General features: G+C 33.0%; 6 protein-coding genes across 7 annotated transcripts; 3 read left to right on the top strand and 3 right to left on the bottom strand.

Moving 5' to 3' along the window:
- Window positions 1-437: 437 nt before the first annotated feature.
- Window positions 438-977, top strand: LOC130497074 (glycine-rich cell wall structural protein-like). Its single transcript, XM_056989978.1, has 2 exons — window positions 438-684; window positions 970-977. Exons 1-2 carry the CDS (start codon window positions 438-440, stop codon window positions 975-977), a joined length of 255 nt encoding a protein of 84 aa, XP_056845958.1.
- Window positions 978-3,737: 2,760 nt separating this feature from the next.
- On the top strand, window positions 3,738-5,778 carry LOC108856663 (FAM10 family protein At4g22670). 2 transcript variants are annotated; one of them, XM_056986592.1, is made up of 7 exons: window positions 3,738-3,946; window positions 4,015-4,171; window positions 4,259-4,323; window positions 4,406-4,546; window positions 4,664-4,705; window positions 4,834-5,165; window positions 5,563-5,778. In XM_056986592.1, the coding sequence occupies exons 1-6, from the start codon at window positions 3,836-3,838 to the stop codon at window positions 5,134-5,136; spliced, it is 819 nt and encodes a 272-aa protein (XP_056842572.1). In that variant the 5' UTR covers window positions 3,738-3,835; the 3' UTR covers window positions 5,137-5,165; window positions 5,563-5,778. The 2 variants fall into 2 exon arrangements, with proteins under 2 accessions (XP_056842572.1, XP_056842570.1); XM_056986590.1 differs by lacking the exon at window positions 5,563-5,778 and having other exon boundaries at window positions 4,834-5,332.
- Window positions 5,574-7,645, bottom strand: LOC108856574 (uncharacterized protein ycf45). The gene is made up of 9 exons (XM_018630446.2): window positions 7,475-7,645; window positions 7,346-7,408; window positions 7,192-7,269; window positions 6,888-7,108; window positions 6,742-6,814; window positions 6,272-6,556; window positions 6,044-6,187; window positions 5,888-5,938; window positions 5,574-5,811 (listed from the first exon to the last, which is right to left on the bottom strand). Exons 1-9 carry the CDS (start codon window positions 7,598-7,600, stop codon window positions 5,740-5,742), a joined length of 1,113 nt encoding a protein of 370 aa, XP_018485948.1. The 5' UTR covers window positions 7,601-7,645; the 3' UTR covers window positions 5,574-5,739.
- Window positions 7,646-11,236: 3,591 nt separating this feature from the next.
- On the top strand, window positions 11,237-13,296 carry LOC108814909 (uncharacterized). Its single transcript, XM_018587559.2, has 7 exons — window positions 11,237-11,776; window positions 11,874-12,017; window positions 12,230-12,302; window positions 12,399-12,504; window positions 12,597-12,693; window positions 12,834-12,929; window positions 13,021-13,296. Exons 1-7 carry the CDS (start codon window positions 11,336-11,338, stop codon window positions 13,180-13,182), a joined length of 1,119 nt encoding a protein of 372 aa, XP_018443061.1. The 5' UTR covers window positions 11,237-11,335; the 3' UTR covers window positions 13,183-13,296.
- A 112-nt stretch (window positions 13,297-13,408) lies between these two features.
- On the bottom strand, window positions 13,409-14,834 carry LOC108814939 (protein FATTY ACID EXPORT 4, chloroplastic). The gene is made up of 4 exons (XM_018587599.2): window positions 14,538-14,834; window positions 14,385-14,449; window positions 13,868-13,955; window positions 13,409-13,758 (listed from the first exon to the last, which is right to left on the bottom strand). Exons 1-4 carry the CDS (start codon window positions 14,761-14,763, stop codon window positions 13,592-13,594), a joined length of 546 nt encoding a protein of 181 aa, XP_018443101.1. The 5' UTR covers window positions 14,764-14,834; the 3' UTR covers window positions 13,409-13,591.
- Window positions 14,835-21,471: 6,637 nt separating this feature from the next.
- Window positions 21,472-23,376, bottom strand: LOC108814922 (probable receptor-like protein kinase At1g33260). Its single transcript, XM_018587579.2, has 2 exons — window positions 22,770-23,376; window positions 21,472-22,506 (listed from the first exon to the last, which is right to left on the bottom strand). Exons 1-2 carry the CDS (start codon window positions 23,092-23,094, stop codon window positions 21,776-21,778), a joined length of 1,056 nt encoding a protein of 351 aa, XP_018443081.1. The 5' UTR covers window positions 23,095-23,376; the 3' UTR covers window positions 21,472-21,775.
- Between the last annotated feature and the right edge of the window lie 781 nt (window positions 23,377-24,157).

Raw genomic sequence — 24,157 nt, 5'->3', positions numbered from 1 at the left:
ATTGGCAATAAAACAGCGACTGGAAACAAAATAGATCAAAGAAAGAGAAGCAAAATGAATTAAACAAGCCGATGTCGGAGCTGGAGAAGCCTCCGATCATCGGCTTGAAATTATGAAAAATCTCTCTTTTTCTTTCTTGACGGCTAGGGTTTTTTCTAGTGATGGTATCTTAAATATATTTTTTTTTCTTGCGATTACTATTATTTTCTATTTATTTTTTATTTTAAAAACATAATAAAATTTGACAATATTGTGTTTCCTTTTTTAAAAGATACTGAATATGAAATACTGAAATCCTATTGGTTGGATGAACTTAAAGATTCACTCTAGGGGTGTACCAAAGAATTTCTCATATTTGTATGGGGAAACCTCGGTAAGGCAAGAAAACTATATATACATGTTAGTGGGAATAACTGCATGTAGATATTTTGCTTAAGATGGAGATCTGGGTAATACTCATCATAGCTGCTGGTTCTTTTGTTGGTGTTTTGATATTTTTTGTGGCCTTAGCTGGGGGTGGTGATGGCAGAGAAGGAAAGGGTGGTGATGGCAGAGAAGGAGAGGGTGGCGGAGGCGGAATGGGAGATCTAAGAGGTAGTGATTATTCTGGGGGTCATAGAGGATTTTCGAATAGTGGTGGCGGAGTTGGCGGAGTTGGCGGCTGGTTTGGTGGTGGGGGTGGAGGTTTTGATGGCGGCTGTGGTGATGGTGGTGGTGGTGGTGGCGGCGGCGGTGGTGGTGGTGGTGGTGGTGGTGGTGGTGGTGGAGGTGGTGGGGGTGGTGGAGATGGAGGTGGTGGAGGTGGTGGCGGCGGTGGTGGCGGTGGTGGTGGAGGTGATGGAGGTGGGGGTGGGGGTGGAGGAGGCGGAGGTGGAGGTGGAGGAGGATGCTGAGATTCGGTGTTTCAGATCATTTTAGAAAAAGCTTATGTTCTGAAAACTCCTATATTTATCTCTGTGAAATTCTTAGCTTTGTGAACTGTGAAGTAAATGAAATTTGGATGGTGTATTTGTTGATTATTATTTATGTGTATAACATGGTAACTTTGTGATAAGGCGGGGCATTTTATACGTGAAATTTGATTCGATTTGTTATCTGTTGCGATTGATCCGAAAATTTCGGATATCCGTATTAAAATTCATTATCCGTTAAAATCGAAGTAAATCACAAAAATTAAAATTTTGGGAAGTGGATATCCGATCCGATCCGTCAATATATAAATACATGTATATCTTAATTATATTTAAACTTTTAAATGTATAAAATTATATAATTATTATTCTAACATATGATCTAATAGATTCTATTCACACTATTACTTATATAAAAATATTATATAAAAAACATTTATGACAATTGTAATTTTTTTTCTTAAGTTTTGTGTTATTATAATTGTTAACTAAGTTTAAAAAAATACAAAATATATAGATTTAGTGTTTCTTTTAATTTTTATCTTTTATATCATGTAAAAAGTATTTTATTGTATCTAACTTTTAAGATTATTTGTATTGATCAAAACAAATGAAATATCCGTAAGTATTCGTAAATATCCGCAAATATCTATTTATTTTCAGGATATCAATTTTTTCCAAATATCTGTATTTTTACGAAACAAAGCAAATCGGAAAATTAAATATCCATAACATTCGAAACAAAATAACAAATATCTTCAAAAACCCGGATATTTGATCCATGCCTACACCTACATTGTAATAGCACTATCAGTCTATCAGTAACGCAGTTTAGATGAATATTTTAAACCCAAACTAAACCATAGAACGGTGAAATTATTGATCATTTCGGTGAAAGAGAACTTCACCTATATTTTTATATGCATACATATGATAATGACTACATCTTACCTGATGATGACTTACCAAATCATCACTTGGTGCAATATCCTATTTTTTGCCTTATCTATAGTATTAAAGCATATGACTGTTTATGAATCTGCCCCTGAAATAAATAAAATCATATTACGGGTTAGAATTATTTAGAGTTTTCTAAAATATAGTCATATTGAAAATAAAAAAAATAAGTCATATAAGTAAATTTAGGACAAATTTCATAAAAAATTAAAATATATAATTTATCAAAAATCATAATTTTTATTATGTAAAATAATTTTCCAACAAAAAATATACATGTTCTTTTTAGGACGGATCAAAATCTAGTCTATTATATTAAAAGAGAAGTCATGACTTCTCATCCATGTGTGATATTTAATAAAATAGACCCTTACTAAAAATCAAAATTCATTCATTCATTAATGATATACATAGACATATTTGTTTTCTTACTAAATTATAAATAGATATTCCTAGATTTTCTCTTAATTACATCCAAACAAAATCTTTTCAAATCTATTTATTTACTATATAAATATATATTCGTATTTATTTAAAATATTAATGTTATAATTCATTTTTCACTTTACAAATCTTTTAAATATTTAATTAATTTCGTAATTAATAATAGACTAGATGTATATTTATTTTTATTAAAATAAACATTTTAAGTATCTAATTAATTTTGTAATTATATTAAACTCATGTACAACTTTGTATTAGTTTGTGATATAAATTAATATAATATTTTCAATTAAATCTTTGATCTCTAACAATTAAGATTTGTTAATATTTGTATCACATGATTGAAAAATATGTCATCAATATGAACAATAGGTCTACAAATGCTATTTTTAAAAGTGCATTCAGTTTCTATTTTAAGTGCTATTTTAAATGTTATTAACTATAATAGATGGTTTTATTTCATATTTCGATAATAGAAGTATTTGACTGTTTCGTTTACAAAAATATAATCAAGTTTATTTTTATATAAATCATATTCATATACTATTCATTAATGTGATTGTTTTGTATCTTTTATCTTGTGCAATTTTGAAAATACAATAGATATTATACCAATTTTTGTCATTAGCATAAATTACATTTATTCAGTCAAATATTTAAATCATACAAATAATTCGATTAACATATATGTATGATCAAAACCTAAAATACAAGTATACTTTAAAAAAATTAATATATAAGTTAATATTAATTTGAATGGATTTTACCGTAAATATCAAAGAATGTAATATCTTAATTAGTGTTCATGTTTTAATAAGGGAAATATCACTAATAATTTGAAACAAAAATAAATAAATTACTGTATGCAAGCTATAAAATTGTTATATTTTAAAATGCTATAAAAATATTAATAATTTGGTAAATATTAAAATTATATATCACTAATGTAAACTAGATAGTTACATGTATAAAAATGAAAATAATCATTCGTGCGGGTCGAAATCTAGTATTCTATTAAAACAACAACTGATCTATTAATATAGATTTGGTCTAATTATTTTAATGCAATTATTAAAATATTTTATTAATTATTTAAAAAATATTTTATACAAATATGAAAATTAAGTTTCCAAAACAATGTAAACAAAAAAATATATCTGCTTTTTGAATGGCGGATCAAAATCTAGTTTTGATATTAAAACAAAATGCACAATTCATGCTCCAGTGATCGGGTAGTTGGCCAATTATGGTTGCAAATGTGTATATAAACTTTAATTTCTCTAAATCTATTGTAAATATGGCCTACTTAGCTAATATTTTATGTTTTAAATAGGTTAGAAAAATAAAACCGGTTAATTCGAATCCCGGTTCAGCGTCTCTATCTCTAGTCATATGTGAGTAATTTAATAGACTCTGTTTATTTGTGTTTCAAAAAAAAAAAACACTCCCGATCGTACTTGGTAGAAACTTTTTCTCAAGGATGATGGATTTGACGAACCTTAGTGAAATCAGAAGCTTAATCGATGAATGCAAGCTTAATCGAGGAAGACGAAGAGCAGTGTCTGATTGTAAAATTGGAGAACGTAGATCTTCAAGGAGAGACTGTGGAACCTAATTGCGATCCTATTCATAAGGTATGATGACCGAGCAGAGCAAAACGTAAGTCTCTTTCCTCTCTTAACTCCCTTGGGTTTTGGCACAGGAGAGGGATCTATCAGACGAGAATAGAGAAGCTGCTCAAGAATTAAAGGGCAAAGCCATTGATGCCGTTTCTGAAGGAAAGTTTTATAAAGCAATTCTTCATTTAACTCGGGCAATTTCGATGAATCCTACATCAGCTATTTTGTATGGAAACAGAGGTGAAATACAAGTTGACTCTATTTTGTTTCACTTCCATTATTAGGGCATTTTTTGTAACCTAATTGTTTGTATATTGTGTTTCACAGCTTGTGTCTACATTAAATTGAAGAATCCAAAAGCTGCTTTTCGAGATGCAGTCACTGCATTGAAGGTACATTTGATCTATAAATTTTCCAAGGAGTTTTGTTTTCTAGTTTTAAAATTCAGTCTCTTTTTTCATTTTGGGCTTGCAGATTAATCCTGATTCTGCCAAGGGATACAAGGCACGGGGCATTGCTCGTGCCATGTTTGGAGAATGGGCAGAGGCTGAAAAAGATCTCCACCTTGCTTCTATGATAGACTACGATGCGGAAATTAGTGATGTTCTCAAGGAGGTTTATCACGGATTTATTCATAAGTTTAATCCCCCTTTTTTATGCATAGACATTGCATTAGAGTTGATCAAGTTACATTTTTCTTAAAATATGTAAATTGGCCCTCACATTAATAAGATCGAAGAGCGCCGGAGACAACGCAGCCATGCTGAAGCTCAGGTATAGCTTCTGATAACGTTAGCCTCAAGTCTATAAACACTATCACTTAGCTAACTATATACATATGCGGTTTACTTGAGAGTCGTTTTAAAATTTGGTTGGGCTCATCCATGTCTCTTTTGTGCAAGGCTGCCTACGTTAAAGCTAAGAAACAAGAACAGTCATCATCAGCCAGAGAAAAAGCTAAGAAAGGACATTCATCATCAAACAGACACAGGCAAGAACCTAGGAGACAAGAACAGTCATCATCGAGCAGACAATCAAGAGGTAGTTCTCCTGGCAGTTTCCCCGGTACGTTCCCAGATGGATTTCTTGGAGGTTTCCCGGGCAGTTTCCCTCCCGGCGATGATCAACGCGACCAGAGTGGTTTCTTCGGTTCGCCCTTCGGTTCCTTCCATTCCTTCGGTTCCCCCTTCGGGTATCAAAACTAGGCTTAATACAGACACTAGCAAACATATTGGTATGTTCTATGAGGATGCTTGCTTGAGGCTTTTACTTCTAATAGTTGTGATATTTTAAATAAAAGCCATCTGCCTGCTGGCTTAAGGGAAAAAAAAAACCCAAGGCAGAAAGTGGTTGGCGCTGAGTGTGTGATTTTATGAAATAAAAGTGTGTTTGCAAACGTTTTACGTTTTGGCCAACAAAGATAATACCAATATCTACATACAAGGGACGATTCAATTAGTCAAACTGATGGCATACATTTAACGTTTAGTTGTACCTGCGCAACCTAGGTCCATTACTGAAGAAGAGACTCAGCATTGTTTGTTATTGTAGTTGTCATTGTGTTTCTATAAGAGGTATACGTTTGATGACAATAGTGTTGAAAACTCTTTGCATCTCTGATTTTTCTTTAGGTGTGATGAAAAAGCATGGAAGTGCTTCTACAGGCGATGATATACACATGAATATTCCAAATGATATATGCATCTCTAAGTTGCATACACACTGTATTAGTCACTCATACAAATGTTTGTGAATCCTTTGTTCAAAAGAAAGCCAAAGATTGTGGACATAACCTTTAAAAGGAAAACTCAGATGCCTTGTCCGTCGTATGACTTCCATCTTTCTATCACTACTCTAAACTCCTCATCTCTTCTCCTTACCTGTAAATTGAAAACAACAAGTTATAAATTAGTCCACACAAGTCAAATCAGTACCTTTTAGAACATCATTATGTACCTCAACCATGGGGTTCCTTCCTCGAAGCAACATATCAACACTCTTTTCAGTCTGCACAACAAGAGTAAGCGAAATAAGGTATTGAATATCCACAAGATAGAGACTGCAGATGCAAGAACGGATATTTATGAGAAAAGATACAAGTAGGAAGCATACCTGATGTGCAATCCAATAATCTCTTTCTCTCATCTCGATCAAGAAATAAAAAGTTGGGGGAGCTTTTCTCTCAAGAATGCTCTTCTGGCTTCTTCTCGCCCGAGCTTCTTCATCTCCAAGAGTGACGGTCTCAATACCACCAATCTACAAACCACCAATAAGAAAAAGCTTTGTGGAAACCAGAAGCAAAGGACAACATTTCATTCCAGAACAAGTGATTGTTTATACCAAGTCCGAAAGAGTAGGGTTCTTTATGATGTTCTGGAGCTGCTCTCCATGAGCAGTGCCAATCAACATGACTCCCCTTTCAGCAATGGAACGACATGCAAGCGCTTCCGCTTCTGTGCCGATCTCATCAACTATAATCACCTGAGGCATATGGTTCTCCACCGCCTCGATCATCACTTTATGCTGCAAAGACGGCTTCGGCACTTGCATTCTACGCGCACCTCCAATAGCTGAGTGCGGAATATCTCCATCTCCTCCAATTTCATTGCTCGTATCGATTATCACCTAAACACACATTTCACAATAACCAAATCACTTTTAAAGACAGAAACTTTCATTACTAAGAAACAAAAGTTAACAAAACCAGGGACAGAGGACCGACAAGTAGCAACAGGTGACTAGTCTGGACCACTTATGTGGGACCAGGATACCTCTTTATAATTAAAAAAAAAAAAGTTAACAAAACCCACCACTCTTTTCTGGAACTCATCAGACAAGACACGAGCCATCTCTCGCAACACAGTGGTCTTTCCAACACCAGGCCTATGGGTTATTAACAGGATCAAAGACAGAGAAAGGGAATGGAGTGTGATAAGAGAAGGGAAAAGGAAGGTACCGTCCAACGAACAAGATGCTTTTGCCGTAGTGAAGAAGATCATAGAGCATGTCAATGTGACCACTCACAGCTCTGCCAACCCGACAAGTAAGACCAACGACGAAGCCTTTCCTGTTGCGAATGGCTGATATCCTGTGCAGTGTACCTTCAATTCCAGCTCTGTTGTCAGCCCCAAACTCACCCACCAGCTCTTGAGCATCCTCTAGCTCTTCCATCGATACCTAAGCTAAGTATTTTCATGGACACAAGAATCAATCACACCAACACAATAACAGCAAATGAAATGTGAAGAGATTGGTTTTACCTCGATGTTCCTAAGATACTGGCCTCCTCGTTCTCCGAGATAACGTGCTTCAGGTGGTCTCCCCAAGTCCATTATCACCTTAAACCGATTAAACAAAATCATCATCTGATTGAGAAGAAGAAGAAGAAGAAGAAGAAGTGAAGAGTTAACAAACCTCTACGAGCTGGTTTCTGCGGGGATCGTTGAGAAGACGGTGACGCAGATCTCTGGGGAGAATCTACAGAGATGAAAGCGTTTAGGCGAAAAAATAATATGAAAGATATTAATAGTGTACAAGAGAGACCTCCAGGAATGCGCTGAGATTGTCGTTGACGATCATAGATGATGAGGACTTGTGGAGAGCGAAGGAAACCGGAAGTTGACGGCGGATTGGGAGAAGTAGGCGGCATGGGACGCACACTCCGGCCATCTTTCACTTGCAACCACCGAGTGGATAAGGAAAAAAAATCCCAAGAAAAAAAACTGAGAAAGAAAAATTATTAAAATTATTATGGGCCTTTGGGCTATCGAAAACTCTTTACGAAATTAGGCTTTTCTTCAAATAAAAGCCATTTATTTTGTATATTTCTCCTGTCCTATTTTTAAATATCACTTTTCAAACATACCCCAAAATAAAAATAAAAAATATTAACATTTGGGTTTAGAATTTTTCTTTCTTTTTGTAAATTAAGGGTTTATAATTTAGTGATATTGTTTAGGGTTTAGTATTAAGAGGTTGGAGTTGGGTTTATAAATGTTCGAGAAATATTTTTATAAATTAGTTTAGTGTTATTGTTTTAACAAATTTAGGTATTTGTGAAAATACTCATTCAATAATGGTAAATTTAAAAAGTGATATCAAATTTGTGGTAGAACTGAAATTTTGACCTACACTAGAGGAGAGGTACTTGTTATTGACGATCAATGATAATACGACACATCATTGATCTAACCTTTTCAAGCGACCACCAAAGTGCTTTCGTGCATAAGAGCATTTCCAAAAATACATTCTATTATGAAGTTTCCAAAATTTTATATTTGAAGTTTGAAAATATTCTTCTCTAAAAGCAAAACTTTAAATTTAATTTCAAACTATTTGTATTTTATACTATAATCTTTATATTTTTCATAATTAATTTAAACTCATAAAACTTTTGTAAATAACTAGCACATACATAAACATATTTTAACGATATTAATTAATAAAATGTAATGTTAAAATATAAATTTTCAATAGAAATCACATAATTAATATTAGACTTCAAGCAAAATACTATATTATTCCACAAAATTATTTTAAGTAATGCATATATGATCAACTAGTGAATTTCGAAGTAAAAATGATTCAAATTATTTTTAATTTGTATATTACAAACTAAAAATTATTGGAATCGGGTGATCTTAAACTTGTAAATACATAAGATCTGAACAAGAAGGTAAAAGAGGAAAATAAAATTTCTAAAAGACTTAGCTTATATCAACCATATTAATACTCTTGAATACATTCGATCTAAATAAGAAAGAATAGTATGAAAAAGACATCAAAACAACAACAAAAACCATATTCGGTTACACAAAATTTGTTTGGACAATATTTTAAAGATTTTGAAGGTTCTGGATCAAATTGACCCGACTATTAGTGTTTCTGTAATATTTAAATTTGTGTAATAGTTATGTCTTCATGTAAATTTTTAAAAGTTTTTTGTGTTGTTAAGTTTCTTTTGTATTGTGGTTGTCTAAATCTATATTAAATATATTTCAAATCTTATTTCAAAGTTTTATTTAATTTTATGTATAAAATTAAACTTATCAAAAAATGAATTTCTATGAGATATAAATTTTTTAAAGAATAATTTGATAAACGAAAAAATATTTTAGAATTATAAATGTGATGTATAATTATGAACCAAAATGTAAACAAAAATATGAAACTTCAAATTTGAAAATTTGAAATTCTTTTTTGCAAAAGAAAAAACTTCATATTTGAAGCTATAGAGTGTTTTCTGAAAATGCTATAATATGAATGAAGAAGACAGGCTTCAGTCACTAATGGCAATGATTCAGAAAATCAAACATGGAATTCTCCATAAAGGATGAATCTCTTTAAGGGAATATCATGGATTGAGCGTATCCAAGATTAGAGTGATGAAAAATGATATTTCACATACCCCTGAACAATCCAAACCCACAAAATATGCCTTGCTTCGTCACATAAACATTCCATCTTAAGAAAACCAAAATGAAACTGAGACACAATGAAGATTAACCTGCAAACATAAGCTCTATTGTTAAAACATAAAATCTTAACGAGGAAAAGAGAATGAAAGCTCAAAAAGAAAGCTAAGCCTTAAAGGAAGCACAAAACAATAATAATTGACTAAACCATGTAAAAGGAAGAAACAATTACACTCAATAGCAGTTTTCAAGTTTTTATTACACTATAGAACAGTTTATGCTATTAGGGTAATTTTTGTTAACCAATCTCATTTTCCATCTTAATATCTAACTAAATGAACTTAACCAAAGACAATATCTAACTATATTTAATATGTATTTTCCTTTTTGAAGAGATTTAAATACAACCACAATAAAATGGGTCCATGTATTTCTCTTCATCTTCTTTCTTCTCTTAAGCTTTGCATCTATTTTGTAAAATAAAATTTGTTGTTTCAGTTTATACTTTCTGAAAAAAATTATAGTTATTTATTATTTACATTTCTTTTCCTATCTTTTGAGATATATCAAGCTACATCTTTAATAATGTTATAATGATATGCATATGTCACAGTCGTAAAAAAGGAGATCATTTCAACTATAGGGACTTTGGCTTCCTCGCTGTCTTATGCTTCTGCTCCGCGAGCTTGAAAAAGTTGAGAAGCAAGTCCTAGTCGCAGCTCTTGTGGCCGAGTTTAGAGGCGTAGTCGCAGCGGAGCTCGTGACCGTAGATGACAACGGATTTTCTCAGTGTGGCTCAATTCTCTGTATTGTGTCTCAGCTCTTCTTTTCTTGTTGTGATTCATCATTCATGTGATCTTCGTTCCTCTTTAGTGTCTCCTTAAACTGGCACGAAAAAACTTAAGAGCAGTAATGGCTAACTTTGATATTTTAAACGTACAGATTGCTCCTTAAGTTTACTTCTAACTTCTAAATTTGCGTTTTAGTCTACAAACAAATGCAATTTATACACCTAAACAAAAATAAAACGAACTAAAATAAGATACTAAAAATCATTAGAATCATTAGAATCATCAGATATCATAACTTATGCAATATACAAAGAACCAGTGTATATGTGATTTTTATAAAATATTGTACATGTGGACAATGAAATACATGTTTACACGTTGACGATATTTGCGGCGATAATATTTTGTAATCTCTGCTTTGTAATCGGTGTACACTTTGTTTTTTAAACAATTGTACATGTCGAGTCAAGATTGTGTACACATGGACAGTCAATCATCGTGTACATCATGTACATATAAATGTTAATAAATTTTATACTCTACTGCAACGAAAAAACATTATTTATTTTTGTTTGTACATGTTAGATGTTCAACATATTGTAAAGTTGTGTACATTCGTTAATGTACATGTGTACATTGAAAGTTGGTGACATACATGTGTACAACAAATATGGTAGTGTACATGTGTACAACACTGAAAGCTTGTATATATATCCTGATCGGAAATGCGTTAGGTGTAACTCGTGCGGCTGATCCGGGCCTAACGAGTCGAGAAAAAATCGGAGATTAATCGTGGATTAATCAGAGATTAATTTTAAGGGTTTATATATAAATATATATATTATTTGTAAACCAAACAAGTAAGTGTGGCGTAGTCTGATGGTTAGTGCGCCAGTAGTTTTCAAAATACAAAAAGTAAAAATGAGAAAAATGGACAAATTAGTTGTATACCAAAGGGATAATAACCTAATTTGTTTTTTTTTTTTGGTTATTTTCCATAAATTTTTTTTCCTGTGTGCTGTCTTGATAAAAAAAAAGATCTTTAAAAAAAAAAAATTGAGAGAAGAAAATTGTCTATATATATTTATTTTTATATAAGCCTCAGGACTTAGCGAACACGAAACCATAGTCTCATCTTCATGACTGTTTTGTGAGCTGCGATGATCGTGTGAATCAAAACCTCCAACTTTCGAAATCGTATGTCTGTGACCCTTTGCTCCATGGCGATCTCTCTTTTCTCCCGACCTTTCATCTCTCTCCGCACAACTAAAATCTTCAACCTTCCACCGAGGGTTTTCGCCCTTAGGCTATCATGCTCTTTTTCATCTGATGGGTCCACCGGAAATCCATCTTTCTATGCTGCCACTGGTGACATGTTCATCCATATGGCCTCGAAGCTCTTAAAGAAATCCAACCAACGCTCGCCTCGGGCTGATGATGGAGATAGAATAGGAACAGTAACTGAAGATGAGACTGAGCCAGGGATGATATGGGAACAGAGCGTCAAAGATGTAGAGGCTGATGAGAAAGAGAGGAGGGCAATAATCACAAGCCCTGGTTTTAGCTTCTCTGCTGCTGGTCTTTTGTTCCCTTATCATCTTGGTGTTGCTCAGCTACTCATCGAGAAGGGTTACATTACGGTGCTTCTTGACACTTTTCTATGTTTATATTTTGATGAATCAAGAAAATGTTCAAAGGTGTGAGAACATGCTTTTGTTCTTGTTTTGATTCATTCAGGACACTACCCCTTTGGCAGGAGCTTCTGCGGGTGCTATTGTGTGTGCCACAATAACCTCAGGAGCATCTATGCAAGAAGCCCTTGAAGCTACCAAGGTTCTTGCTCATGATTGCCGACGCAATGGCACCGCTTTTCGTCTTGGGGTAAGGAACCTTTTTTCTTCTCAATATGCCTCTTAAACCATGGTGTTGTATAAGTTTCTAGGTGCTTCTCTTCTTTTTTTTTGAAACACTCTAGGTGCTTCTCTTCTTTAATGTAAAACCCATTCATCAACATTGCTTTAATGTTAATGAGTGAAACACATGACCCACTATAAACAAATGTTGTAGCTGATCCAAGTCTCTGTGGTTTTTAGGCTGTGCTGAGAGATTCTATGGAGAGATTACTGCCGGATGATATTCATATTAGGTCCAACGGCAGAGTTCGTGGTGAGAAACAACAAGTTTACTCCTCAATATGGTTTACTTTTTCCAAAGGAGTTTTTTTTTTGCTCTGATGTCTCTGATCACTCTACTGTATTGTAGTTGCCATCACACAGGTGTCCTGGAAACTCAGAGGTTTACTGGTGGATCAATTCGACTCCAAAAGCGACCTTATTAACGCAGTTATTGCATCTTCCTTTGTTCCTGGGTAAAATAATACGCACTTGCTTTATAAACTTTATAGTTTCTCTAGAAACAAAAAAAAAAAGACTTCTAATTATAATATTTAAAAAAGTGAAGATATCTTGCACCAATGCCTGCAACAATGTTCCGTGATCGAGTTTGTGTTGATGGAGGCTTGACATTGTTTATGCCACCAACCGCTGCTGCTAAAACAGTATGTACATGAAGATGCTTCTTGCTTTCTTCTCCTTTTCTCTATCTTCTATGTCTGTCACTTACCGCCATTTCAGGTTAGCTGAAGAGTGTCAAATATTTTGGAAGGCCTTTCATATGTGAATACCAAATCTTTAACAGGTTAGAGTTTGTGCGTTTTCGGCGAGTAATTTCGAACTAAAGGATATTGGGATCAACCCGGATTGCAACCCTCTAAACAGGGCAACCTCAAGACAAGTAAATGTTCAGTTTTTTTTTTTGTCTAGTGAGATCATTCTCCTTTGAGTGTTAAGTGTGCTAATCTTGGTTGTTTTTATGATGTACTTAGCTATTGAATTGGGCAATGGAGCCAGCAGAGGACGAAGTGTTGGAGAAATTGTTTGAGCTTGGATACGCGGATGCAGCTGCCTGGTCTGAGATGAATCCAGTCGAGGAACTGGTGGTATATGATGATACTACTTCAGCACAAGAGATTCAAGCCAGTTACTAACACATAATAACTGCATTCTTACATTTCTTCTAACCATATATAATAGTCTGTTCACTGTCCTATAACAATGGATTCTGATTGTTTTCCCATAAGCTGGCCTTTGTAAGTTGCAGAAAACTTGTAGTTCTTAGATAAAAACATAATCCAATTGTACATCACTGAATCTTGAGCTCCACGTGCTTCAAAGAGAGACTTGTGTAATTCGAAAAAAAGTTGGTCACATAAATATTCAAAATTCTCTTATTCAGCAACATAGATCATTCAAGTTCAAAAAGCTACAAACATTATCCATTCTCACAAAGCTTTTGCGCTACTTATTGGGTGTGTGGGCAAAAGCAAAACAGTTCTTTGAATTCAAACATTTGAGAACTTTCCTATCTGGTTAAAAAGCCCATGCTCTCTCATCAGGCTAAGGTAGAGGCAACGCATCTGGTACTGGTACTGGTACTGGTACTGATACAGCCACAGGTAAACTGTCGTGCATATACGCCATTACAAAGAAGGACAACATGGCGATAGAGAGGAGTAGTAGCGGGCCTGATGGGACCGGTTTCCGGGAAGACGCCAAACGAAACCCTGCAAGAAAGAACATGAAAAAAATCACGTCCAATGAGAAGATATTTCGTCTAGCATTTGGACATATATATATATATAGCACACATCTACTTGTCCAAGAGGAGCTTACCAAAGACAGAAGAGAAGAGGAAGGCAGAGCCAAGTCCTATGGTATCGCCGAGGACTCTTGTCTCAGGAGACTTGGTAAGGAAGTAGGCCTATATAGAAATTTTCAAACAATGGAATGCTCAACCAGTCTATAATGATTTCAACAGCTAAACAAAGAAGATGTGTGTGCTTAACTTTTGCTCAACAGAAAGCACAAAGAGAAAAAAAAAAAGTTTTGTAGATTACAAACTTTAGAAGAACAGCATCAAGAAGATAATATACACCACATAACATTTATTTTTTAAAAGGACCTATGTAGGTGAAATCAGACAGGCTTCCTTAACATCTTAGTAAGTGGGGTTGGTCAGACCATCAAATCTAACCCTTTCAAAAGGGAGGAATGAAGTAACAATCTAACCATATGCAACCGATGCAAAAACAATCACTGGACAGTGCACTTGCACTTGGTTCCTCACTTGGTTCAGATTTAAAAGGCTATACAGGAACAGGAAAGTAACGAGAGAGGAGAAGGATCTTACAGAAGCCATAAGGACAGAGCCAGTCAAACCCCCAAAGAGAGAACCCTTGCTTCCAGATTTGCTATCTGAAGGAGACAGAATATATAAACAAAAAGTCAAACTTGTAGTGAAAGTGAGCAAAACAAATCCAAAGAAAAAACGTCAGTAACTTACAGGCGAAGAGACCGCCTCCTAGAAGAAGAACACCATAACCAGCAGAGACGGCGGGAGCTAGCTCCGACAGCTCCGCCTTACAACATAAACCATACCCTCGTCTGCTCCTCGATTTAGGAAGTCCCGACCAATTCCGGCAGGAGTCGCTGACACTCCGCCCCAGTAGTTTAGTGTTCCGCACCGACACCACCGAAGGAATGTGTAACGTTAGCGCAAAAGACGACATTGCTTCAGCCGAATGTTTCGTCAGAGAAGAGAAAGGGATCACAGTTATTATTATTAACGCAACAAGAATCTGGTTCAAAGACTTATTTGTCCTCGAAATCCATTGGTCAAAAAAGTAGACTCCTTTGTCCTTTCCATTTTTTTTTTTTTGATAGTTGGAACAAATTACGAGCTGGGCCTAGTAGACATATCATAATCATGTTCTACAATTGATGACGTTGATCTATATATCCGATAGGGGGTGAGCAAAAACATCAGATCGAACCGAGTCAAACCGAACCAATTGAACCAAAATTGGTCTAAACCGAACAAAAAGATATTATCAAATAGTTTGGTTTAATATTATTCCAACCCGAATCAATCGAACTAAAACTGATCTGAATCGAGTTAAACTGAACCAAGAAATCAATATATTTTTGTTATTATTTAAACTAAACATACTACCGATATACAATATACTAAAATTGTAAGACTATAGTCACTATTAAATTTATTAACGATGTTCAATTCTTAAAGTTTTTATTAACTTCAGTTAACTTTCATCTGATTGTGTTTTATAAACTTTTTGTGGTTTTTAAGGTTGTTTCAGTTTATATTGGATTTAATTTATATAGTTTATTTAAAAAAAAAACATTACTAACAATTTTTTTTTCATTTTCTATTTAGTTTAGTTAACATTCATTTTCTTGTGTTTTTATGACTATTTTTTTAAATTCAGTTTTATATTAGATTTAATTTATATAATTTATTTTTCATTATCACCAATATGATGATTTCAATTTTCATGATTATACATTTATGTTTTAAAACATTTCTCTTCAAAAATTAAATTAAGAGAGCCCGTTAAACCACACGAAAACACAAACCAAACTGAATACAAAACAAATCAAACCGAGACCGATCCAAACTAAACCGATTATAGTTCACTTTAGTTGGAAAAAATATAGAGTCAAACACAAATTGAACTGATAAAATAACCGAAGTGCCCACCCTTAATATTGGAAGATACAGATGCACATAAATGGCCACTTTCTTCATGTAACTTGTAAGAGTGAATGGAAATTTCTTATACATTTCAAGAGTGTAAGTATAACGCTCCGACCATCATCAGCTAAGGGATCTTATCATGTGGGTCTTATCCCATTTGATAGGCGGGGCGTTAATTTTTTGGAAGCTCGAATGTTATGTTTACTGATTCTGCAATCACCACATGATTTTTTCCGTGATTTGGTCTCACTTACACGGTATCGTGAGTTACTTCCTAATAGATCACCATCCTTCCATTACTCCAGCGCAGACATGCTTAACTCTGGAATTATAAACGGATGTGTGTAGGAAAAGGTAAGCGTACTTTGATGATATAGGTAGCCAAATAAATTCTCGTAAGTCTTTTCGTATATCACAATCCAGGATGTTACAATTCATCTCCATTCACAAAGCGCAACGCCCCTGTTGCGCACCACGACAGTTTTTAAGATGCTTCTTGAGTCAAAACAGAGATGGCTAACCATCTCTAATACCACTTATAATGCCCTGAACGTTCACAGTTATTGGGTCTCCCACGCCAGCTCACTAGGCTCTTGGGCCCCATCCTATCCAACGGATGGTGCGTTAATTTTTTGGAGGCTCGAAAGTCATATTTACTGATTCTGTAATCATCACATGATATTTCCATATGTTTTGGTCTCACTTACACAGTATTAATTCTGGAGTTCGATGTGTGCCAAAAAAAAGTAAGAACATTTTGATAACATATATAACCAAATCAATTTTCTTAAGTCTTTTCATTTATTACAACCCGAAATGTTACAATAAGGCAGTTCATAATGTGTAATTACTTGTAAGGCCGTATCCTAAACCTTTCTAAAAGTTCAAACCCAAAATCTTACTCTAGCTGGCTTAAATAAATTGGGGTAGGAAACAAGAATATCGTAGCGCACGTGTTTCGCGGAACGAAGATCAGATGATCCAAAGACTGATCAGCTTAAACCATCAGATAAATCAACCGGGTTGGATATACTGAAAAGAGTTTGCCAAAATTGAAGGGATCGGTATAAGTGGAAGAAGAATCATATCAATGTCTGATAGGATCAGACTGGATGAACCATGGCTGAACAATTAGGTTTTATTTTCGTTTCTTGTTAACGAGTAGTATCTCATGTATAGGTGGTGAGGTGATTCGAGCAAACTTATATAATTTTTACTGAATGTGTTCTTTGTTTTTTGTTGTAATGCCGCTTCTAGATGAACCGTCATGAGTGATTCTGTCTTTGGAACACTCACACTCGGATTTGAAATAAAGTACTTAGCTCTGCTGTTTGTTTTTCGTTTTGTCTTGTTATTTTCTGCATTTTTTATTATTTGTTGTTGGTTCTACAGAACATCCGAACTTCCGTTAAAATGCTTCGTTTTCTTTACTACAAATTTGACAATTCGAATTTCGGTTCTCACAAATACAAAATTTTTAATAGATAGTATACATAAACATATTTCCAAGTTGTTAAGAAAAACATTTTTAATAAAAATACCTCAATATCTTGGGTTGACTGTACTTATAATATTTAAATTATCCCTAGTATTTACATCTATATTATTATTTGAGAATTAAATTTTCTTATTTCTCATCTTCTCATTTATTTTACGATACATCATTAGTTTAAATAATATTGTTATTTAATTATATTTTAATATGTATATATATCATAATATTTAAGATAATTAATAAAATTAGCTTATTCTACCTAAATATATACTATTATTTTTTTAAAATATGTATTTTAATATGTATATACTTATCATGTTAGTTAGGACATTTAATTAACAAATAGATATTAACAATTGATATTAATTAACAATATTTACCGATAATATCATAATTACATTTATCTTATTTTTACTTTATGATTTTATTGACTAATATTATTACCATCTTCTCTAATTCTTATTGGAAATATTGAACCAAATACATATTATTAAAATATCAAAGTTAAGATTAATGGTAAAGCATTATAGAAAATATGTCGTAAATATAAATTATATTCTTATGTTAAATATTGTATATATATTTAATATTAAAACAATTATATTTCTAACCTATGATAAATTAATTTTTATTTGTACATGAAGAACATCACAATCAAAAGTGAATTTACATTAATAACTATTTTATCCACAAAATCACAAATTTTTATCAAAAATATATATTTAAAACAAAAATAGTGAATATTTTATAAACGGAAAAATGAAAATTTAAGAAAAATATTAAAAATATAGAAACATGAAAAACTAAGAGTAGAACATTAAATAACAGTTAAATTTTATAAAAATAATACAAAACATATAAATATAAGAAAAAATACACTAAGAGACATATTCTCTATTTCCAGTTATAACTATAGTGATATTGCACTTGCAAACATTTTTAATTGTTATTTGTCCATTTTGTCCTCAACTAAACTTTCACTATCTCGCTATTTTTTTCTTGATTAAATGGTAACAAGATAAAATTAAAAAAATTAATAATATAAAATCTCATTAAAAAACTCAAACATCACACTATATAAATAAAAAATTGATAGTTACATATAATTAAAAAGTCACCATTGTTTTTCCACCATCAACTTTTTCCTTTTTTTTCAAAACTGTTAAACATGTGTTCTACTTCTCTTTTGACTCAAACCATCCAAGGTCACCCTTTTTATTTACTTTCAAATAGAATTTTGATTCGATCTCTCAGCTTGATGATCGTATTAAAAATCTGAGATCATCACCATGTTCCTCTCTATGAAAAGAAGTTGTAGCCGCCGACCACGCCTCAAACAGAGCGCGGTCATGCCCGTAATCGCCATGTGAAGCTTCACGGGAATCAATATTTTTCTCCACTTTTGAGTAGAATTTCAATTCGATCTCTCAGCTCGTTGATCATATCAGAAATATGAGACCGCCACCGTTTTCCTCTCAAAGAAATAAAACTGTAGCAGCTGACCACGCCTCAAACTGAGCTAGAACGTGTCCATAGTACCATGTGAAGCTTCGCTGGAATCAACCATTTGCATTCACATTTCTCTGTTTCGCAATACTCCATTTTATCACTCAGATACTCATTTATCACGCTCTATGATTATGTTTTAGTCTTAATATCGAAGTTCAATATATCTTGTGCACAAAAACATGTAAGTGTCGTTATTTTATTTTAATTTTTTGTGTATAAAATATTATGAAAATTTTATAAAATTATGTGAATAATATTTTTTAGAAAATCATTGTGCTTGTTGTGGAGAGGGAGCTGCCGGAAAAATAGGCTAGTGTTGATTAGTGAAATTATTGAAAATGAACCTGCAAACATAACGTGAACCCATCACGAACTCATGTCCATGAAGATGATTTGCAGCATAACGTGAACCCATCACGAACTCATGTCCATGAAGAATGATTTGCATGTTCATTTTCAATAATTTCACTAATCAACACTAGCCTATTTTTCCGGCAGCTCCCTCTCCACAACAAGCACAATGATTTTCTAAAATATATTATTCACATAATTTTTATAAATTGTTCATAATATTTTATACACAAAAATAAAGTAACGACACCTACATGTCTTTTTTTCTGAAAAAGGGCATAACCTACATGTTTTTGTGCACAAGATATATTGAACTTCGATATTAAGACTAAAACATAAACATAATATGAAGTCAAGCTAGGTAGGTATAAAAGTACGTTTGTATTTGTGAAAGTGTTATTCAAGCCATATGCGTATCTAGATAGGTATAAAATAAAGTCAAAAAGTGTCTAATATGGTAATATACTATAAATTTAGTGTACGAGAATACAGAGATCATGTTTTGTAATTTATTATTTTGAATTTTTGTCTCACTGTTTTTAAAATCTAAATTATAGATGATATATAATGTTGATGTCTTATGGGTTGTGATTGTTTATAATCATTTTGGTGCCATTGAATTTTTTTCAGTCCACAAGTATAATACACGTTAAAATTTCAAATCCAAATTCCATAATTTAATTAATATTATAGAAAATATTTTTTATCCAAAATCTACATCCTATAAATAAAACTAAGAATCAAAATAATATAATTTAATATATTAATTACCAATATGATTGTTGAAGTTTTATAATTTATAATATTAATGTGATAACTTTTTTAATTTTCTATATTTTTTATGATGATTCATATATTTATCTTCATTGGTTTTCTTTAGGGTTAGGAAAAAAATTACTGAATTTGAAAACTCAAACTAAATAAACTTGACAAATGAATTCACAACTAACTGAATCCAGCATAAACATGGGTCTTGTTTATGATATTTGAGATTTTGGATTTATCGGAACCTAATACAAAACCAAATAGATATCTACAAAACAGTTGACAAAAAAAATATCTACAAAACTTCAAAAATAACTTATACATAGCTCAAACTCAATCTGAAATAAATACTAAAATATTGAAAAAAATCAATGAATACATAACCAATTATTTATAAATAAATAATTAAATAAAATATTTAGTTTAATATATATATTATTAGTTGGTCAAATATTAAAGTTCTTATGTTTTGACTTTGCATTTAAAACTTGATTATGAATAAAAAATTGTGAAGTTTAAACAATGCTGCTTATATTTTTAAGGATGAATAATATTTGCTATATATGTTTATTGAATTGTTAGTTACTAATTTTAACTTATTTATGTTTCTCAACTATCATTTGTAAGTATAAATTGTTTAAAGTTGACAAATCTGTAAACAAAAATGTGTACTTTCGATTCATAAACAAGTATACTGTATACCTAAGTACTGTTTGACGACAAAAAAAAAAACAAGTACACTATTTGGGTAATTGGGTTGTAATGTGTTACTATATCCAATCCAAACGCAAAGAAACCATAATCAAATCTGAAGTTCTGAACCAAACTTTAAAAATATTTCAACGAAGCTTTATGTTCCCGAGAAATCAAGACTCGTTTGAACACAAACCAAACCTGAATAAAAACAAAATCGATATCACGAAAGTCAAAGAACTCTGTGAATAACAAGAAAACGTGAATTGGAAAAGAATAGTTATTTATAGCCATTCGGTTTTCCGAAACCGAACCGAATCGAACCGTCGTTTCGGTTAATCGAGATTTTGAAAATTGATTCTGAAATGAACCGAATGAAATTTTGGTTCGGCTCGTTTATCGGTTATTTTTGGTTTCATTTCCGGTTTTTTTTTGTTTTCGGTTAATTTCGGTATAATTTTCCGAAAAAATTGAATATTTTTGGTTAAATTCGGATATTTTGGTTAAATTCGGATATTTTCGGTTTTCTGGTTAATTTTGGTTCTGTTTTTTTGTTATTTTCTATTATTTTCGGTTTTAAATCTTTTTTTTTGAAAATTAAAAATCGCACCGAACCGAAAACCGAATAATTTTTCAAAATCCTACCGAACTGAACCGATTTGAAAACCAAAATCGAAGCAAAAACCAAAAAAACCGGTTCGGTTCGGCCCATTCGGTTCGGACAAAAACCGCAAGCCTAGTTCTTTATATCAGTCAGACATGATTTCATTTCACATTCGAGTTAGGAAGATTCTCAAACATTTAGAAATCTATAAATATGCTTTAGGGCGTATAACAAAAAAATGAAATCTTTTGTACACCTGATGTTCAATATATTTGGAATAATGTAAAAAATCCCTAATATGTGTGTTTGTAATAGACGTGATTTGTTTTTAATTTTTGGGAGGACAACAGATTCCAATCATTTGTATTATACATCACACACCAATGTTTACAAAATCCATATTTCACACGAATTTTTGTATTTTGTTAACTATATACATCATTAACCAGAAGAAGAATTTGAATCTACCTTCTTTCTTTTTTGGGGTTTTGCAGAATCTCCTATACAACGGAACTCAATCTTCTCAGACACCGTTCAGAATCTTTCTGCCTCTTATAAACCTACTAGACTTGCACAACAATCACTAGACGCTACCTAAACCTCATCGTCTTATATATGTATCACTCTATCTTTTTCACAACCGAGTAAAGACAGAGACGGGATCTTCTGGACAAGAGTTTGAACTACCTGAGAAGCTGAGGGTCTGAGAGATGGCCGGCTGCGAAGACAGGAAGCAGCCACTCCGAGCATTGTCTTAACATCTTCTATATCAAGACTACTATCCCTAGACAACCTCGGATCCAAGAACCGTCTCACCTTTTCTTCTGCAATATTGGCACCTAAATCACAAATATCATGGATCAGTGTAGCTGCCGTATGCACCAGCATCGCACCATTCTCAGCGCTAACCGCTTCTTTACCGGAAACCAACTCAAGAACCACCACTCCAAACCCATACATGTCCATTTTCTTCGACGCAATCCCAGTTCTCAAGTAATGAGGATCAGTGTACCCTGGAGACCCTATCATCCTCACTTGCTTCGAACGAGGTGACGACATGGTAGGAGAAGGCTGGACCATAGATGAGAACCCGACTCTGGCTGATCCGAAGTCGCAAAGCTTGCAGTTGAGGTTTTTTTCAAGAAGTATGTTGGAGGATTTGATGTCACCGTGCACAATCTGAGGGCTACATTTTTCATGAATGTGTTCCATCGCTTGCGCAACTTGAAACGCGATGGCGGTACGGTTTCTCCATGGCAACACTTGTTTGCTGTTGTGATTGAGCTTCTCTTGGAGGTTACCTTGAGGAAGGTACTCTAATAGAAGCGCGCCAGTTTCTTCTGGAAGATCAGAAAAATTAACACTATAAAAAACTATTTAACAATTTGATATCATTTGTAACAAATAAATCATTTGGGGTTAATATATTATAAAAAAAACTATTTGGGTGAAAACATGAAATAACAGAAAGAATTTTAATGAGGACAAGGCAAGAATAAAGTACAACAACTTGCATTTATAAAATCTCATAGCTTTTGTTATTTAAAGTATTTTGACTTTTTTCCATGTGTGATGTTAATAATTCAAAGGACTAATTGGGAACCTGAATCGTCAAAGTAACCGAGAAGCTTGACAATGTGAGGATGTTGAAGACGAAGCAAGATCTCGAGCTCAGATCTAAACACCTGGTAAAGACGGTGGCTACCGACATGAACCTTGAAAGCCGCTTTTTTCGTGCCAGACAAACGAGCCAAGTAGATACTACTGTAGCCACCGGAACCGATGAGTCTAGAGAAATTTGAGGTGAGAGACTCTACATCGTCCCAGGTATAACATGTTATGCCGGAGACAGAAACAGATCCTGTAATCTTGGGTTTCTTGTCGGTGGTCGAGTCATCGAAACGGACACAACTTACGAAACAAGACATTCTTGAAACAGAGAGAGGGAGAAAAGAGAACTTGTGAAGTTTGAGTGAGGACTCTCTGATTTAAGTAGGAGATAAATGGTGGGTTTCTGCGAAACACAAAGGGTTTGTAACTGCCGACAGAGAAGGAACAGGAGAATCGGAGAGTGGAGATCTGATTAGGAATGTGTTTTGTATTTGGTGGATTATGAATTAGAGAAGAAGAGGAAGAAAGAGAGGCAGAGTTTGACCGTTTGTGAGGAATGAAGAAGTAGAAGCCTTCCCTAGAAGCTGCACTGACGTTATAACCACTACGGCTTCACTCTATATATTTTTTCTTTTGCCCATATCTTTTTCAATAAATTGTTATAAAGATTTGAGTTTTATTTATTTAAGGGGTAGACAAAACTCATGTTTCATCCCATTTCCAATACCAAATTTCTTTTATATATTTAAATTCACTTTCATATGGTGTAATCTTGTGTATCATGTTTGGGAATCAGCTGGAAATAGAATTTATAAATAAACCTACTTAAGTTTTCAATGTAATCAAAATTATACGTTAACTAGGATAAGACATGCGCATTGCGCAGAGTGAATTTTATGATAAATATTTAAAATATATAATATTGACAAATGATATCAAATCAACAATATTTCAGTTTTATTAGGGATAAACATGTAGGTTTAACTATATGTTTAGATTTTGTTAAAAAAAACTACAGGTTTAAGTTCGATTTGGTTTATTAAAGTTTAAGAGACTCTTAACCAAAGTCAATTCAAATTAGTTTGGTTGATTTGTGTTCGGTTTTATTTTGATTTGGATTGTGCTCGATTCAATTTGAATTTAGTTTGGTTTGTGTTTATTTTGGTTTTGTTTGTGTTTGTTTAATTCAATCGAATTGATTTTTCTAGTATTGTTTTAGTTACAAAAATATAATTTATAAGAACATAAACAAATCATCATTTGACACTAAGACATTATTTTCTTCATTAATATTAGTATACATTTTTAGTGGAACCTTCGAATAATTCAGATATTGATAAATTAATTGCATGATTTTAAATTTTAATTATTTTATACCTT

The sequence above is a fragment of the Raphanus sativus genome, chromosome 1 (genome assembly GCF_000801105.2).
Source record: "Raphanus sativus cultivar WK10039 chromosome 1, ASM80110v3, whole genome shotgun sequence".
NCBI lineage: Eukaryota > Viridiplantae > Streptophyta > Magnoliopsida > Brassicales > Brassicaceae > Raphanus > Raphanus sativus.
The sequence above is the reverse complement of the archived record's forward strand: the minus strand, read 5'-3'. Positions and strand labels throughout refer to the sequence as shown.

What these genes read in the sequence shown, in the direction of transcription:
- LOC108856663 (XM_056986592.1), top strand. Translation starts at nt 3,836, where the DNA reads ATGAATGCAAGCTTAATCGAGGAAGACGAAGAGCAGTGTCTGATTGTA. An exon ending in ATGCAGTCACTGCATTGAAG is followed by an intron (nt 4,324 to 4,405) that starts GTACATTTGATC and finishes TTGGGCTTGCAG; the next exon opens with ATTAATCCTGATTCTGCCAA. An exon ending in GCAGCCATGCTGAAGCTCAG is followed by an intron (nt 4,706 to 4,833) that starts GTATAGCTTCTG and finishes CTTTTGTGCAAG; the next exon opens with GCTGCCTACGTTAAAGCTAA.
- LOC108814939 (XM_018587599.2), bottom strand. Translation starts at nt 14,763, where the DNA reads ATGTCGTCTTTTGCGCTAACGTTACACATTCCTTCGGTGGTGTCGGTG. An exon ending in AGGAGGCGGTCTCTTCGCCT is followed by an intron (nt 14,450 to 14,537) that starts GTAAGTTACTGA and finishes TGTCTCCTTCAG; the next exon opens with ATAGCAAATCTGGAAGCAAG. An exon ending in CCTCTTCTCTTCTGTCTTTG is followed by an intron (nt 13,759 to 13,867) that starts GTAAGCTCCTCT and finishes TCTTTCTTGCAG; the next exon opens with GGTTTCGTTTGGCGTCTTCC.
- LOC108814922 (XM_018587579.2), bottom strand. Translation starts at nt 23,094, where the DNA reads ATGTCTTGTTTCGTAAGTTGTGTCCGTTTCGATGACTCGACCACCGAC. An exon ending in CGGTTACTTTGACGATTCAG is followed by an intron (nt 22,507 to 22,769) that starts GTTCCCAATTAG and finishes CTGATCTTCCAG; the next exon opens with AAGAAACTGGCGCGCTTCTA.
- LOC108856574 (XM_018630446.2), bottom strand. Translation starts at nt 7,600, where the DNA reads ATGGCCGGAGTGTGCGTCCCATGCCGCCTACTTCTCCCAATCCGCCGT. An exon ending in AGCATCTTGTTCGTTGGACG is followed by an intron (nt 6,815 to 6,887) that starts GTACCTTCCTTT and finishes AATAACCCATAG; the next exon opens with GCCTGGTGTTGGAAAGACCA. An exon ending in ATGAGTTCCAGAAAAGAGTG is followed by an intron (nt 6,557 to 6,741) that starts GTGGGTTTTGTT and finishes ATGTGTGTTTAG; the next exon opens with GTGATAATCGATACGAGCAA.
- LOC130497074 (XM_056989978.1), top strand. Translation starts at nt 438, where the DNA reads ATGGAGATCTGGGTAATACTCATCATAGCTGCTGGTTCTTTTGTTGGT.
- LOC108814909 (XM_018587559.2), top strand. Translation starts at nt 11,336, where the DNA reads ATGTCTGTGACCCTTTGCTCCATGGCGATCTCTCTTTTCTCCCGACCT. An exon ending in TCGAGAAGGGTTACATTACG is followed by an intron (nt 11,777 to 11,873) that starts GTGCTTCTTGAC and finishes TGATTCATTCAG; the next exon opens with GACACTACCCCTTTGGCAGG. An exon ending in CAACCGCTGCTGCTAAAACA is followed by an intron (nt 12,694 to 12,833) that starts GTATGTACATGA and finishes AATCTTTAACAG; the next exon opens with GTTAGAGTTTGTGCGTTTTC.